Source organism: Crocodylus siamensis, chromosome 1, assembly GCF_052110815.1.
Source record: "Crocodylus siamensis isolate JL-2025a chromosome 1, ASM5211081v1, whole genome shotgun sequence".
NCBI lineage: Eukaryota > Metazoa > Chordata > Crocodylia > Crocodylidae > Crocodylus > Crocodylus siamensis.
In genome coordinates, this window is record NC_143395.1 from 173,822,590 (window position 1) to 173,840,587 (window position 17,998).

General features: G+C 40.7%; 1 protein-coding gene across 1 annotated transcript in view; it reads right to left on the reverse strand.

Moving 5' to 3' along the window:
* Positions 1-12,009: 12,009 nt before the first annotated feature.
* The window catches only part of FLVCR1 (FLVCR choline and heme transporter 1), a 39,062-nt gene continuing 33,073 nt past the window's right edge, over positions 12,010-17,998 (reverse strand). The window contains exons 9-10 of the mRNA XM_090049129.1: positions 17,187-17,254; positions 12,010-16,811 (exon numbers count right to left, since the gene is read on the reverse strand). Of these exons, the coding sequence (XP_089905255.1) occupies positions 16,737-16,811; positions 17,187-17,254 (143 nt within the window). The 3' untranslated portion in view covers positions 12,010-16,736. The remainder of the gene's footprint in view (positions 16,812-17,186; positions 17,255-17,998) is intronic.

Consider the following 17,998-nt stretch of genomic DNA (forward strand, 5'->3'; position numbering starts at 1 on the left):
GGATGACAAGGTCAAACAGTTACAAACTCCTCCAAGACCATTTCAGGCTGGACATAAGGAAGAACTTCTTTACTGTCCAAGCCCCCAAGGCCTGAAACAGACTGCCACCAGAGGTGGTGCAAGCACCTACTCTGAACTCCTTTAAGAGTCAATTGGATGTTTATCTTGCTGGGATCCTTTGGCCCCAGCTGACTTCCTGCCTCTCGGGCAGAGGGCTGGACTCAATGATCTTCCAAGGTCCTTTCCAGCCCTAATGTGTATAAAATCTATGAAATCTATGACATTTTGCTGACACATGCAGTACAAAAATCTTTGAGTTGGAGTATTGTCCATTGATTAACACGACTTTAGACTATATCATGCATAGAAATGATACCCATAATTGTTTCCCTTGAAGCAATTAGAGGTGCCCTAAGTAACATGCATACATGGACACATTACATTTAGTGTTTCCTGGGTACCAAACCATAAAGCAATTTATACTCAATAGTCCCATTTTCCAAACCAGTGAATCTGTTGTTTTAACTTTCACTCATTTGCACTGACACCAAAGATCGGTGTTTTTTTCTCCTTTGGAATCATAGGACTGGAAGGGATATCAGGAAGTCAGATGACCAACCCCCTGCTCAAGACAGAATCATCTTTGATGAAACCATTCCAGTCAAGTGCGTCTCTAACTTGTTCTAAAACCTTCCAGTGATGGGGGTCCCACCACCTTCCTAGGTATCTTGTTCCAGCGCTTAATCACCATCACGGTGAGAGAGATGCCATCCAAACAACTGAATCCTGGAAGTTAAAAATGGGAAAAACCTGTTTGAATCAGTGCTGGGTTGTTTCATACTCTATATTCCTTACTGCCTTGCCCAACCCCCTCCTACAAATGGCTCAAGTAATGAAGTAATGGAGCTCACTTTTTGTGTGAATTGAGTCCAGAGGTAATAGATATTATTATTAGCAAAAGGCCCCTGTTGGTCATTCTCTGCTTCCCTTTGTTTATTTCCAGCCAGTTATTAGTACCTTAATCTCCTCATATGAATGAGCAGGGACCGTGTCTACCTATTACTGCATCTAACTCAGTGCAATGCAAATAAATAATAATCTAAGAACATCTCTCTCTGGCTTTCCTATCCTTCAGATGCTTGAGCGGAGTCCTCAGATCTCTCCTTCCTCACTTATCCAGGCTCTGCCTGTATATATATTTAGATTTTTTAATCCTGCCCCAGAAATCAAACCCTCCAGCTTCTTAATCATTTTTGTAAGTGCCCATTAATTATGAGTGTCTGGTTAGTACTAATCACTATCTACAGGAGCCAATTTCTCTTTTGAATCCCGTCAATAATCTCCCCCAGTAATTCCTGTGTGTATGGCATTACTGAGTCTCATCATGAGATTTAAGAGCAAAGGACGACAGAGACAAGATGCATGATCAGTTAAAGGAAACCATGTGCAGCCTGCTCAGTGTCAGGTTTCAGGATGAAGCATTTAGGAAGGAGCTGTATGCACAGATTGGACTTGTGCAGTACAATTCAAATGCCTTTTTTCTGTGGGATTTTTGGGGCTGAAGGGTTAAAGTGAGTTTCATGCCTCTGTGAAGGGAATCAGTGTCAAGGTCCAACAGCTGGTCTTTTGTAGTTGTCCTTGGAACAGGCAGGGCACAGATCACTTCACAGCCATCTACTCCATCCTGCCTGCCAATGTACCTCCAGCCTGACCGGAAGGGACTGAGTCTCCAAGTTCAGACCAAGCCTATTTTGTACAGCCTCTTTCTCAAGAATTTTATCCCACTCTCCTCTCCAGCAGAGGCATAACTAGGATTTTTCTGTGGGAAATAAGCAGTCAGCTTAAATAAGCAAAAAAAACAGCAGACCCCACTCCAGATACTAAAAGCACAGGATGGCTCAGCCCTGCTGGCCTGGACCCAATACCTCACTAGGAAGGATTTAGGGTATAAATAGATCTTGCATTTGTCCTGGAGGATCATACAGACATACACATCCATTATCCAGCTTCAAGTCTGTCTGAAGCATGCTGGATAAAATGCACTAACCCTTTTTTCCTGGTATATCCTATAGTACATTTGCATGGTTATAGCAGTTCATTTCAGGGACAAGTCTGTCAGGCTGTGTGCTCTTTCTGGCCACTTACTGGCGAAGGAGCAGCAATACAGCTTGGAAGGGAAACAGGTAAAAGACTATATGGCACCTGTTTTGATCTGGGTCGTGTCCTCGGATAATCAGCCCTGGCTTATATGAGACATCTGCTTGTAGCCTTACATCCCAAGTGGCAGTAGGGGTAACTTTTGCAGAAGGTTTCCCAGGACATTTCCCCACAAATACACAGTTAAAGCAAGCTGCATATACTTGCCTTCTTTCCAAGCTGTAGGCATTTCTCTGGACAGCTTTTTCCTCTCTCAGACAGTGCATAAAGGCAGCGCCAGCTGCACTGCTGTCTCCTGATGTGCAGTATACTTTCAATTAAGAGCAGCAAGTGTACAAGGACAGTACTCAAGCTTCCTGAAAAATCCCACTTCAGCATCTAGAGGCCTGTGGTGCTTTCCAGAGTGTCCTGATATTATAAACTACATTTACTGCTCTGGCATGACCATGATTCAAAAGTGCCAGAGTGAGGCTGATCCTGCAATTAAGGTATTAGGACATTCAGGAGCATGAGGCCCAGTTCCTAGCAGTGTCTCCTTGAGACAACCTTTATATGCCTGAGGTCCCCATCTGTGAAATGTCCATACTCACACTGTAGAAGGCAAGATATATCTGTGCCTTACAGACGAACTAAATCAGAGAGGCATAAGCTTTCATAAGCAGCAGCTAGCTTCCTAGCTTTTCTTTCTAGGTCCTAGAAGGGACCTCCTTAACAACTGATGAAGTAAGCTGCTGCTTATGAAAGTTGGTGCCTCTCTGATTTAGTCTTCCCTGCATTCTGCCTGACTTCAGTACAGTGGCTAACTACCTCTCCATAGTCCCACCAGGAGTGGGAATGAATGAACTCTACAGTTACACCGAGCCAGAAACAAAGACTGAATAAAATCCGATAAGTTGTGTCAGGGGGATTGCACCTATACTGCTAAGGGGCAGGAAGCCTGATAATTGCTCTGATTTTCAAAAGCTCAGGCCTACACCGAGTATGCAAATTTGCCTAGCATTTAGCATAATTTTGCATGTCAGTCCTATGCTGATGGCCAGCTAAATGCAGATACCCACTATGCACACACCATTACAGCAACTGCTTATGCAAATACACACCTTGCCTGAAGAACCATAGTGCTGCTGTTTGTTCAAACGGTTCCCTGATCGAACATTAAAACAATTTCAAACATGCTCCTTTATTCCTTTCCTAAGTAGATCTTCACAGAGCTTCTTGCTGATGCCCCAGAAATCAACCACTAAGGTGTTTGCTTTAATAACGTGCATGGAAATCACAGAGTGTCACATCATGCTGCTTCCCCAATGCCACTAATTGCTCAATTTGATCTTCAACAGAAACAGTTATTCTGAGTCTTCCTTGACCATGCTGACCTAATTCTTGGTCAAGCTTCTGCATGACCTTTGGGAATGGGCAGGCTGTTAGCCATTTGCGAGTCAGCCTGGACTTCATTATGCTTTGGATTTGTACTTTGCTTTTTGACAGGTGCAAGCCACCCTGCAGCAATACCCATTCCTAAAATTACAATAACATTATTAGCATATTAACCCATTCCAGATGCAGGGAGATTGCAGCTACCAGAGCTAAATTGATCATAAAATCATATAAGAGTTTTCAGCCTTCAGTATTTGAATTGCCAAGAAATCTAAGTGCAGTATAAAAAAGGGCCTTCAGCATAATTACAAAGTCATCTTAGGGCTTGTATTTGGAAGTAACTCTTTTAACTGTATTACCAAGGAAACAGCATGATATTAGTCTTTGTACTTTGTTCGAGATGAATCTTTCCAATAACATACAAACCCAAGGGAACTCTCTGAATGTATGATATGATGCCTTCAAGTTAGAATCTATTCATGAAGTTGAATATTTATACTAGTAAATTCTGACCTATTATTTATCAAAGCCACCATCCCCTGCACTATTTGCATAAGTGAAGGCAACAGCAGAGGTAAAAACATTTATTGAAGTTACCAGTTGTATGCAACTTTTTCGAGAGAGAGGTGCAGATCCTCCAAATGAACACTGGAGGGCTCCCTCTGCCTGGGTCTTCCACTGGCATTTTAATGGAGAGAAACTAGCTATAAGGATAAGGGACATTCTGATAAGGAAGGTGTCTGAGAGGAAAGAATAGGAAAGCATTCTGGAGGAGTGGGAAGAAAGGAAGAACTCCTCATCTCTTAGTTTGCTTGGGAGAGGACACTAGCTATCATGACTCTCAGCATAACTTTATTGTTGCCTGTACTACAACATGGACTCCTACACAGCAGTATAATAACCTTTAAGAGGCAAAGCAGAGAAGTCTGAGAGCTGCTGGCTTAGATTATTTAGCTTGGCAAGGAGAAGCGCTAGAGAACCTGATAGTTTCTTTCCATGCTATCCATTGCTACATGAGTGAGGGTGCGCTCCAGGAAGCAAATGGAAGGGAGCAGTGGTTCAAACAGCTTGGAATCAGCTTCTAGCATTTCCTATGGGAAGTGCTTAAAACATCAAAGGTTGTTGCTAAATGTTTAAAAGGGCTGGATAAAGTTATCCCTCCCAAGAGTAGTAGCTTTCAAGCATCTAGGGAAGGGTAATCAAATCTTGTGCTGTAGAGTGCGCACTAGTAGCAAAAGGAGTCCATGGGGGCATCTACACATGCATTAATGCATCTTCGCTACTGTGCATCAAGTTCAGTGTCTCTAATATGAAGTACTACATAAATGCGCAGTAGCCAGCGCTAATCCGCAATAGCAAAGGCGCATTGCCTTTTTGTGATGCATAATGCACAGTACATTAATTCTATTGTGCATTAGCATGACTTTTGCCATGATGTACTAATGGGCTGTAGAATTAGTCTACTGTGCATTAAGAGTTTTGTGTAAATGTGGCCAGTAAGGAACAAACAACCCTAACCAACAGTAGTAGGAACAGCCTCAATGATTTATCTGTTATTTCCCCCCAACTCCCCCACTGGTGCATGAAGCAGAGGAAATTCAGAGGGAAGATACTAAACCAATGTTATGTCTGTGGCATTGCAAATTGGACATAACACTCCACAGCCCTTTTCCCACATGTACTGTTGTTATAAATAAGGCAAAGTTGCGGAGTCCAATGGTTAAAGCAGGACTCACAGCTATTCCCTACTCTGGGAGAATGTACAGTCAAGTATCGCTTAATGGTTATGGAAGGGAGTGGTAGGCAGGGCACCTTGCAGCTTGTGCACCTAGTCCTGATGAGGACACAAATGGTTTTTGCTACCCTTAAAAGCTATGATATGAGAGTTTGGGTGAATGCAGATAATACTGCAATGTCATGACACTACGGACAATAATTTCTAGCACCAAGCAGCATTTGTTATATGCTCAGGATCCAAAGGTAGGAAGAGCTTACAAGCAGAGTGAGTATGAGTGACCAAATACTGTTGACTACCAGAGCTGATGAACTGAATTTGGGCACTGGTTGGAGGGGGGAAATAGCCAAGCCCAGCGCCATTGTCCATTTTGGGGAGATTCTGTTCACCTTACTCTCCTGACTTAAACTCCTTTGTTGAAAGCTATGTACCTCCTTCTCTCTTTCTCTTTCTGACAATTACGCCCTAATTTACAACATAACAGACCAGGCAGAATTCTTTGCATCTAGGTGGTATACCTTAGTGTCTGTATAAAAATGCACAGCCCTTTCAGTTTTGTTTCCAATATTTCTTGGGAAATATTCTTGTTCACTGATACATCAATAACCAGGTAATTGTCTTGCTATTACTATTTGTTTGTTTAACCCTAATTTTCCTTTAAAAAATCATTTTCTCTTTCCTTTTCTTTTAAGATCTAATTTCCTACTTCACTCTGCAGCTTTCTTCTGACAGTGGCATTTATTAAATTTAAATTACTCTCCCTTGCAAATACCATGGTAATACAGCTAATGAATGAGGGCATCTCCTGAACAATGGCATTTTCTGAAGATACACACCAGACCTCATTTGCAGTGGTTATGAATACCTGCAGCTCTCATTGACTAGGAGCTGTGGGCACTCAGCAGAAAAACCCAGGGTCATAATTAATTTCCTTTACAAATGGGAGGTTTAGCTTCACCCAACTGCTGAATAGCTCTTAACCACATAAACAGACAAATGCACTTCAGTAATCATTTTAGATGATTAAGAACTGGAAGTACAGATGGTAAATGCTGTTAGGGCCACTTAAAACTAGATCAAGCAGTTTAATACTATTATGGAGTAACCTATACAGGGACATTCCTGCGCAGGGACAGGTGGGAGGAAACACTAGTACACAAATGTTCAAAGTAAGCGTTACCTTTACTGATGTTGTGTCAAACTTCCCAATTCAAATAACTGCCCAAGTAAATGTTCGACAATGAACAGAAACATCTTTTTTTAAGAAGGTTCAAGGATGTAGCTCACTGACACACGTGCGCATGGTGAAGCTTCAGAATTATAAACAAGTAATGTTTCATGACTGACTTCTTCTGCAGATTTCCACAAAACCAAGATTAACATTCAGGATTCCCCTGTGCTCAACCCACACGTCTCAGTTCAGCAGCTTGTTACTTACACAGCCTCACTGAAGCCCAATAAACTCACTTGTCAAAGTGAGGTCTGAAAGCTGGGGCTTCCCAATGTAGTGCTTGAGATCTGCAAAACTTGATTGATTTCCTTAAAAACAAATCCTGTTGCCACTTGAAAGTCTAAAGCCCCTAAATCGAGCATTATCAGTGGCATCAAAGATGAGGCCGTGTTGGCTTGGTGTATATTATGGTGAGGAGAAAGACACATTTTCAGGCTTCTGATTTTTCAGGTGGAGGGCTGATGTTTGAAATGTTAGGTTTAATGCTTAAATCACCAAGCACTTAGCCTGGCAGCAATCTCAAGCTGACTCTTAAGCGAGGCTGCTTCTTTTGCAAAGGTTTGATTATCAGTCCTGGAACAGTAAGTCACAGAATCATAGAAAATTAGGGTTGGGAGGGACCCTAGGAGGTCATCTAATCCAACCCCTTGCTCAAAGCAGGACCATCCCCAACTACATCATCCCAGACAAGGCTTTGTCTAACCAGATCTTAAAGACCTCCAAGGATGGAGTCCACCATCTCAAGGATGGAGTCCACCATCTCTATGGGTAACCAGTTCTAGTGTTTTACTGCTCTGAGAAAATTCTTCCTAATATCTAACCTAAACTTCCCTTGCTGCAACATGAGACTGTTCCTCCTTGTTCTCAACCCCCGCTTCAGGTAGTTGAAGGCTGCTATTAAACCCCCTCTCAGTCATCTTTGCTCTAGAAGAAATAAGACCAATTCCCTCAGTCTGTCCTCAGAAGTCATGCGCCCCAGCCCACTCACCATTTTCATTGCCCTCAGCTGGACTCTCACCAATTTGTCCATATCCTTTTTGTAGTGGGGCACCCAAAACTGAACACAGTACTCCAGATTTGGCCTCACCAGTACTGAACAAGAGGAGAAGAATCACTTCCCTTGACCTGCTGGCAACACTCCTACCAATGCAGCCCAGTATGCCATTAGCCTTCTTGGCAACAAGGGCACACTGGTGGCTCATATTCAACTTCTTGTCCATTGTAACCCCCTGGCCCTTTTCCGCAGAGCTGCTGCCCAACCAGTCAGCCCCCAGCCTGTACCAATGCATGTGCTATCATTTAATTGTGAAGGCTAGCAGAGGAATGCTGTTTTATTTGAATAAATATGGCACATGGCTGTGAACTTGCAGTATCAGCACTGCACCAAACACCTGTAATAGCTCATCTCACCTCAAGCCATTAAAATGGATGAGCTAGGCCAGATAAAAAAATCTGTCCCAACCTGGTTCTTTGCTCAGAGTGATCTGTTTAAAGGCTTGCGTAACTTCTCCCCTTCCATCACCAATGTTAATTTTGACAAGGTTATGTTCTTGTCTGGTCTAGTACTGACAAAAAGCCAATATTGTCAGTACACTAAAGGAAACACCAAACTTTAGTGGATTGACAGCCCAGGAACAAGAAGGTAGATGTCAAAAATCTCACCTAGAGTAAGCCTGGTTTGAGTGGCTTTGCCAAAAGGTCAGAATTTTGGTGGTCTCTGCCCTTTGAGGCTTCCACGCATTGGTAACACAAAGTGAAGCTAAGGGACTTGGAGTCTTTATGCATCAGTGTTATTTTGAGTCGGAATGCATTTGAAAGAGCACCTCTTCCCCTAATCAGCTACATACAGGCTGCAACACTTTAATCTCTCATAATTACATGCAAGTACCAGCAGTGCCTTTGGAGATTATGTATTGCAAGGACTAATTATAATCAAAACCTGTTCAGCAGTGACATTGTACTTACGGCCCTAAATGGATTTAATTTGTTCTGCAGGAACAGAGGTACCAGACCAAAACTTAGTTATGGAGCCAATTATGGAACTTAAATGCGATCTGTGGATACATTTTCACTCCAGTTGAATGAGGCTGCCCTTTGTTCAGTACTGTAGACAGGTTTCTACCAACACTGGTCTGTGTACTCATATTAATGTCACAAAGACCTCTGAACACATTTGTAGGTTACATCAGAGCTATCAATGAAGAGAAACAATAGAAAGGCTTATTCTTTACCATGCCACACCAGAAGGTGGACCTGTCCATCTTTGGAAACATCCTCCTTTGAAGACAAAGTTTGTTTTTTGGGGGTTTTTTTTTTTGAAGTGCAGCACAAAGACTCTATATAGCTGAAATTAAATTGAATTCCAAAAAGGCCATTTACTATGAGTTTCTTTAAATGATCTTAGGCTAAAAGTCAGTTTTCCCTTAATAAATACAGCTAGACTACAAATATAAAGTATCAAATAGATAGCTTACCTGTATGCGCCCCCCATCTCAGTACACATCCGTTTAATTAGGCTGTGCCATTCCCACACTAGAGCTATGTTTAAGGCCAGCAATAACTTTTTACTCCATTAGAAATTCCCTTTTTGTGCAATGTTTATTCAATATTTTGTTAGTGTTCACATATACAAAGTACAGTAGAATACAAGGAAGGTAAAAACAGCATAAAAGCTGCAAGTACAGTACTAACACATACTTCCTAAACAAAGAAACTTAGAAATGGAAAGCGCAGCATCCTCACTTACACACATCTTTTTAAATCTAAATCCCTCTGGGATGTACATTCATTGTATCTGCTGTGAAGTTGATGAACTCTGACCTTAATGAACTCCATATTGTATCATTTCTCTGTTAATAAGAACCTTTTTTTACTGGAATTTCTCTATCAACTGCTGCAACACTAGGAATTTTTGAGAATACCCATTTATTGCATTTTTACAACTCCTAGCAAAAAGCAGCCCTGATTCTAGGTTGAGACCTTCTAGTTGCTACTTTTAAAATTATTTTTATAGAAGTAATGAGCTAAGCATGGTTAGACATGACATTTTAATATCTAGGACAGTTTTACAAGACGGACACCAGTATACAGTATGTTTTTGTTATTTAAATGTGCCAATAACGCACACATCTTAGTGTGCTTTCCACAGACTGATACAGAACTCTAGATACTTTCTTCATCCTATATGCAGCGTGCTTACTCATCTCCTAGATATGCAGTTAAGGGTCATTCATAATGATCTAGGTAAACAAGATGGAGATCACCTCTATTTTCCCCATATCAGTAGGCCATTGAAAAATCACGTTCTGATCTCAGAGCCATATACAGTTCTCATGCAAGTCAAGTGCACAACTATAAAATGGGAAACAATGGACTAGGCAGCAATGTAACAGAAAAGGGGCTTGAGGCGTAATAAATCACCAAAAAAAGTCAACAATATGATGCTGTTGCAAGAATGAGAGATCTTATTCTGAGAAATATTAACATGTTTTGTATGTAAAACACAGGAGACAATTATTCCACTCTACTCAGCAGGGATAAGGCTTTGGCCAGAACAACACATCCAGTTTTGGTCACTGTACTTCAAGAAAGATGCAGACAAACTGTGGAGTCAGGCAACACAAAATGTAAGAGGTTCAGGAACCCTGACCTACAATAAAAGGTTGAAGAAACTAGGCACATTCAGTTTAAAAGAGAAGAGAATAAGGCAGGCCCCTGGAAGGTGTTCATTTAATAGTGTGATGGGACCCAATCCCCACAAGTGCATCTCCTGCCATTTCTGACCAGGGATCAGATCCCCATCACACCACTACTACTTGCTAGTGCAGGGGGAGCCCATGATCACAATCTAAGGGTCTCCCTGCACCAGGAGGTTGGCCCAGGGCCAACAGTCAGCTGATTGTCAACTTCAGTGCAAGTCTCAAACTGGCCCCCATGCAGTCCTGGGACCAACAGTTTAGCTATTGTCAGGTCCAACTCTGAGCCTGCATTGGAAACTTGAACCAGCTCCAGTGCAGTCAGCAGATTAGTGTCCTTAGCCACACACTAACATTTAAAGGAACCATGCAAACCAGCTCAAGTGTTCTACATTGTATATTGAACATTTTTCTGGCTTGTTTCATTTTATGACACCTGAAATTCAGTGCACATGCAGCCCTCTGTCCATTTATGCCACAACACACTAACCATGGCATAAATGTAACATACAGAGGGGGCCTAAGAAGGGATATAGTAACAGCCTTCCGGTATGTAATAGGTTGTTAATAGAAGAACCATGATCAATTGTTTTCCATGGCCACCAGGGGAAGGTGGGATAAAGACCTTCATAGATTTCATAGACATTAGGGCTGGAAGAGACCTCAGAAGATCATTGAGTCCAGCCCTCCGCCCAGAGGGCAGGAAGTCAGCTGGGATCATAGGATCCCAGCAAGATAAGCATCCACCTTTTTTTCTTGAAGGTGTTCAATGAAGAAGTCAGCTTAATTACCAGGAAAGATGACTTAGGTTGGATAGTTAAAAAAATCTTTTCTTTATTGCTGGGGAGCTGACACACCAAAACACAGGATGTTGTAGATTCTCCTCCTCAGCCTACCTTCAAAAAATCCTGCAAAAAATCTGCTGGGGAGGGTCCTTTAAGACAGTTGGGCCCAGCCATTTTGGTATGAGCGTCACAAATTGACCCCATACCCTTCAAGTGCTACTCTGATCCCCTTCCGCTACCTGCTCTGCCACCCTGCCACAGTACTGCCTGTTTGCTCCCCAATCTGCCATGTGCCACAAGTTGGCCAGCCGTGGTCTAATGATACTTTCCAGTCCCCTACACTGAGTCAAGATCAAGATGACCACTTGAGATCCCTTCCAGCTCTACATTCTTCTGATTATGCCAAAGGTAGCTTCGGAGGCCAAAACTTTTTGTCCACGTAGCCTTTTAGTGGGTCAAATACAAACAAGTATAGAACAATACAGTAAAACACAAAACTTCCTATCAATCTCTCTTGAACAATGAGTATGTCTCAGTGTTGGCAGTACTTGGAATTCTCCCCCACAACACAATAAGAAGTCTCCTGAAGCAGGTTCCTCCAGATATTGCTGTTTGGTTTTCTAAAGGATGCTGTTTCATTTAAAATCTAAATAATCTACTTTAGATCATGGTTGGATACACATGTTGGCTTACTGTGATCAAGTACAGGAGGCTTCAGAAACTCTAGCTGCTGAAAAGCTTTTTCTGCCTGGGAAAGGGATATTGCCATAAAAGTATCCACACAGTTAATCTCTTTGAAAACTCTACTCCCTTCTAAAAGGGATAATGCTTATTGGTCTGGGATAACACAGAGCCACCTTCACTTGTAAAAAGAATGACAAAATGGACTTTTCCCACAGGAAGGGCTTCAATTTATCATAGTCAAGGTCAGCCCCTGACCTCACTTCTTCAGTGGGGTTTTAGAGCTTATTTAGAGCTCATTAAGACAGGCAGATGAGCTGGCAAATATATGACAACATGTACTCAAACAGCAATGATTAATCCTTTACTAAACTGAAATGCAACGTGGGGCCTTTCACAGCAATGTCGCCTCAGGACTGATTTGGCATTTGTAAAGCAATTTAGAAAAGAAAGTCACCACATCACCATTTATACAAGAAAATATGTGCTTATGGCAAAACTTATACAGCACATTCTATGGCTGGACAGCCACCTATACCAAGCAACCTCAGCTGATAGTAGAGTTGTTCCACTATGTAAGTGGATAAAATCATGATGTCTCCTCTGTTTTCTGCAAAAAAACCCACCCTGCCTCATTTCGTAAAGCATCTCTCCTTGATCCACCCCTCTTGAAATTAATTCACAGCTCCTTATAGTTACATCATCATCATCACCACTGAGTATTTAAGTTACAGCAACAAGATGACCTCAGGGTGATCCCACAATGGTACTCACATTAGAAGAGGTACACTAAAAGCAAATCTGTCCTTAATATTTATTCCATTACATAAACAGAAGATCGAGGAGGCCCTCATTAAATTTAAGATGTTAAATTTAAAACAAATAGAACGTGGAATTATCAGAAGTGCCTAACTCTGTCCCACTGAAAACACCACTTTACCACCAATTTTCAAACACAGTATAGCAAAAATTGAGCCTACACATAGCTAAAAATCCACCCACAATTTTTTCTACAGCAAAATTATTTTTCTGCCACTATAACTGGGTAGTTAAAACTACATTTCTGTATTGCAATGCATGAAGATAACCTGAAAATTTAATTCTACTTACAAAGCAAGTACACTGTAAATTGATTCCATCATTTTTATACAGTATATATTTCAAGTACATACAACATATATAGCTGAATATACAGTACATATAATCATACACATATGAAATGTCCACACTTTAAAGGAGAGGTTTTCAAAACAGAACTGGATCTTTCCCTCACCAAAGCCAAGTGATTTTAGCTTTAGTCAGCAACTAACACCTTCCAAAGAGTCAGTAGTTGATTGGTCGCCCATCCATGTACAACACTGGACAAGGGGCAAAACCTGACTCTTAACAGTTTGTTTTGTGCATTAACAACATATTGCTCCCTCTTTCTGATGGGAAGTGCAGAGTGTGAAAGGGCTGGAGGAGAGAGAGAATGGGGACAAAACTTGGTCTGCAGTTTTCATATTCCTCCAAGTACAACAGCTGATGGATATCACTGTAAAATGAAATACTGTGAAGGGAAAACATGACTGAGATTAACATTATTTTAGGCAAGGCCTGCATTAAGTCACTGATTTGTTGCATACTTTTTAATCCCTCCTCCAACCCCACTTTTTCTGCTGACCATACAAGCATTTTAACACAGGGAGAAATTAAGGTCAGGCACCAACTCACAAAATAAGTATCATCAAGGCTATATCATCTGCATTAACATCAATTTTAAACAACATCAATAAAAAAAATAAGATATTCCTGCATACATATCCACAGCAGCTAATCACATGTGACAAGTCATATTTAAGCAGAGGGTAAACCTGTGAAATGGAGTTCGTGAGGTAGATTTTTTTTTCTGGATACCCAAAATACAACATAGAAAAGTTGCTCTGGCCTACCACAGAGGTGGCTAACATCACTGAAATAAGTCATTCTTTACTTACAAAGTTTGTACAACATGTAGAGATACACACAGCTATGGAATACTGACATAAAAATATTGTGCTACCTAGCAATGAAACAAACACAAATCTCATGAGTGGAAAGAAGGGGACTGGACAAAAATTGAGTGAATTTTACAGGCAAGAAGCTCAAACAAAATTTATATTTCAAGTGTCTGAGCATAAAAATTCAATAGAACAATTAATCATTATGAAACTGTAAAGGAGGCTACACAGTGCACAGTTTGAAAAACTGGTGGGGGAAGTAGAAGCACAGATTACCACAGCTTCCCCACTGCCAAATTTCCTGAGCCATTGTGGAACCAGTCATAAAGACCTTCTACATATGCACATGTGGCATGGTAAAAGGTGCAACTCTTGGGATCACAGATCAGATCTCATGGCGCCTTTAAATGAACAATGTGCCAGTGGCCCCAGACTCAGCAAGCCCCCCACTGGAAGTGATGTTTCAGGCTAACATTTCCTAGATTGGCAAGAAAAGCAGCTTGGGGTAGGCCAGGACTCTCCAGGAGCATATGGAAGGAGGGATAAAGAGTTTAAAATCACCGGTGGGCATGGCCAGTTGATAGAGCTCATATGGACACTTCAAGGAAACCAGTTCATAAAGAGAAAAACTAAGGAGAGGCACGGAAATGCTTACAAAGCATTTAAACACACAGTAGGTTTTTGGGGCCTCTGCACAGACCATGTAGTGCTGTATTCCAGCAGCTTCAATTTCTTCAGCTACTTGAGTAGGGGTAAGGGTGCTTAAGTAACTGAGAAACCCAGGTTCTAGCTCTGCTAGAGAAATCAGAGACTGTCACCATGCAAAGCTCATCATAAGACAGGAGGCTTTCAGTTTTCATTCCAAACTAATCAAGGGTAACATCTTCAAAATCATTTAAGAAAGTAAATCCTTCAGTTATTTAAAGTGGATTCAGCACTAGGCCAGAGCAAAATGTAAAGAAAAAGGAGGAGTATGAACACAAAAAGTTATTTCATTTAGAAAAACCTCAGAACAAACTGGATCATTTTCTCTCTCAACCCTTCTTTTCTATATAAGCCCTTTATTCTGCACCAACCCTACCAAGCAAGGGGGGTACACCTTAGTGTTAGACCTACATTGTCTTTGGAGATGGCAGTCTTTATGTGATTAAACAGCACAGCATAAGCAACAAATGCCTCAAAATAGAAACAATGAAGTATTTTTGCATTATAAAGCAATTACGACAACAGAAAGACATAAATACGTTTTACTTCCAAGCTAGCTGTTTGCAAGCTCCATGACAAGCACAACAACATAACACAAATCATGATTTAGAAGAGACATACAAAAAGGATGGAAGCCTTTTTCTGCTAACTTAGCAAATATACACAAGTCAGACATCAGCATAGGACTGGGCTAGGGCTCTTCAATTTGGAAAGGAGAAAGCTAAGGTGGGGACGATACAGGCCTGTAACATCATGAAGGGTGTAAAGTAAATAGGGAAACGTTATTCCCCAAGTCCCAGAATATATAAACTACCCCTTGAAGTTATCAGAACATGGACCTACGCCACCTCCTTTTTTTTTTTTTTTTTTTTTTAAAGTATGCAGTTGACTTGTGGAACTCACTGCTACAGAAGGTTGCAAACATAGGTAGTATAATCAAGTTAAAAAAATAAGTTAGACAAATTCACAAAGAACATTTGATTGAGACATATTAAAAAAAAAGAAGTCAAAGATGTATCCTCTGACTTCCCTAAATTAACAGCCGCTGATGCCAAGATGGAAATGATAGGGCAGGGGCAGGGGCAGGCAATTTTGGGTGGAAGGCCGCTTACTGAGTTTTGGCAAGCCATCAAGGGCCGCAACACAGGCAGCCAGGGGCAGATAACTATTAATTTTCTAAATTTTGGGGGGGCTCTGCGGGCTGGAGAGAACAGCCTGGCAGGCCACATCCAGATCACATTTTGCCCACCCCTGCGATAGGGGCTAGATTACACCAGACAAGCACAGTTCATATATTGTCCCTTTAACAGCATCTACTACTTGCTACTGTCAGGGACAGAATACTGGGCTAGGTAGACCCTCGGTCTAACCCAATATGGCACTTAGGATCTTATATATTTAAGGAGGTGAAATGAAATTTCTTCAGCAACACAGGATGCCACAGGTTTAATGAAGTTTGAGCCAAGGCTGCTCTTTACAATGAAGAATAGTAAAGGCACCATCTTTTTTGTAAACATGCACTCAATTCACTTCAGCAATCTGAGAAGTTATCAAAAACACTCACACAAGCCCATGATAACTCTCAGTTGCTTATGTTTTAATGCAGAGATACCAAGAGACATTTTCCTTCTTTAAAAAAACAACATAAAACCAAAACAATTTTACAGTAGATAAATGTCAAGTTTCCCTATGAGTATTATGATGAACCTGTACAGAAAGTGCTTCCTGTATTTTGGTATAAAGAAGTCTCATACACTTTGGTCCTTTCAAGGCAAAGGATGTGTTAGATTCAGTGCAACACATTCACACTTGTAGTCAATTCTTGTTCCATGTACCTTGCTAAAAAATTTGGAAAAAAATAAACCATTACTTTGATACTTTCAACAATTTTCAATTTCTAGCTGTGCTACTAACCAGGTGCCTATTTCACCACTAAGGAATTCTGCATTTGCAAAATCTAATTGTATACAAGTGAATTAGCTAATAAATATTGATGCAATTTAAAAAACAGGCTGGCCATTTACTATGACATTCATATTTTATGATGTAAGGTTTTGATTTGGGGTTTTTTTTGTTTGTTTGTTTGTCCCCCCAACTGGTGTTCTGAAACTGCATTGCTTCCAGAAGGGTGGAGAGTCTTCAGAGAGACCTTTACTAGCAAGACTACAAAATTTGAAAAATCCACTGTAATAAATATTCAATTAAAGTTAAAACATTTGTGCCTTAGACAAAATGAATTGTGCATCTTCATAGCTTTCATATCATAGTTTTCACCAATTTTACACAACCTCACCAACAATTCTTTCTATTCAGATACAGTCCAGTGATTACACTAGTCAGTGCTTCTCAGCATTACATAAAACTTGTGCGTTTGTAGATTACTTTCCTTCGGTCTCATATAGCAGATTCTGGCTGGTCTCTTAACATAGCATTATTTCTTTCATGTTCTGTAGGACTATCAACTGGTACCTGTAGAAAGAATTATGGTGTTAACATATGCATCAAGCTATTCCTGATCACATTACTTGGGAGCAGTTGGACTGTTTTTACAAAACAAGTTTAGTGAATTAGTTTGACTTTGATGTTCATAAAAAGACCTAAGTTCTTCCTTTCCCTACAATGTACAACTAAGAACTAGGTAAAAATGAAGTTATACTGTTACTGTGGAATTTATCAACTCACATCAACAAACAGTGGCTTCCCACAAAAATAGGCTTGCAGCCCCTCCATTATCTATCTGCTGCTCTAGCAGAGCAAAGCAGCCCCATGTACTGTATTTCGTTGCTAAATTTTTATGCCAAGGGCCAAGTGCAAAACCACCCAAATGAAAGTTTCACCGCTTACAGCTTTGATGTCCGTATTCATAATCCCCAAATTTATATTGTGTCTTCGCAAATCTGATTTGATTAAGGCTGAAAAACAAAAAAGACATTAACTCCTAAGTAACACTACCATTTAAGAATTTTTATGCAACTCTATACCACGTGGTAGTTACATTACCATTTGTTCAAAGATTTCTTTGCTTCCACTCTGACCTACTTGCAAATTCTAGCCTAAATATATTAAAAACACTACCTACAATTTTTCAAAGAAGCAAGGGCTTTTTGTGGTATCTTTTATTGGACCAAGTGAATAATGTGAAAGACAACTTACCATGCAAAAACTCCTGCTTCTCACACATTTCCTGGACCATCACATCTACCACAAAACTCCAACCCTACTACATTCTCCAGGTATCTTAAACTTAATCAAATAGAAAACTCTTCAAAAATGGTACATACAAAAACTGATGAAACAGATGTCAAGTAAGATGTATATCTGTGTTAGAGATTGCTATTTCTGGCACAGATTTTGCTGGTTACACGGGTACTGAAAGCAAGCATCACCATCCCATGAATCTGTGCGATTCTGTGAGCCAAACCAGTAATTTCTCTAGTATGAGAAAGCTGAAAATGAAATAGTCAGGCATGAAGCTGGTCTTCAAAACCCCTCTGCAGGAAGTCCTCAGGAAAAAAAAAAGACTGATGTACAGAATCTTTTACAGGCATACCTCGGAGATACTGCGGGTTCGGTTCCAGACCACCGCAATAAAGCGAATATCACAATAAAGTGAGTCACATGAATTTTTTGGTTTCCCAGTGCATATAAAAGTTATG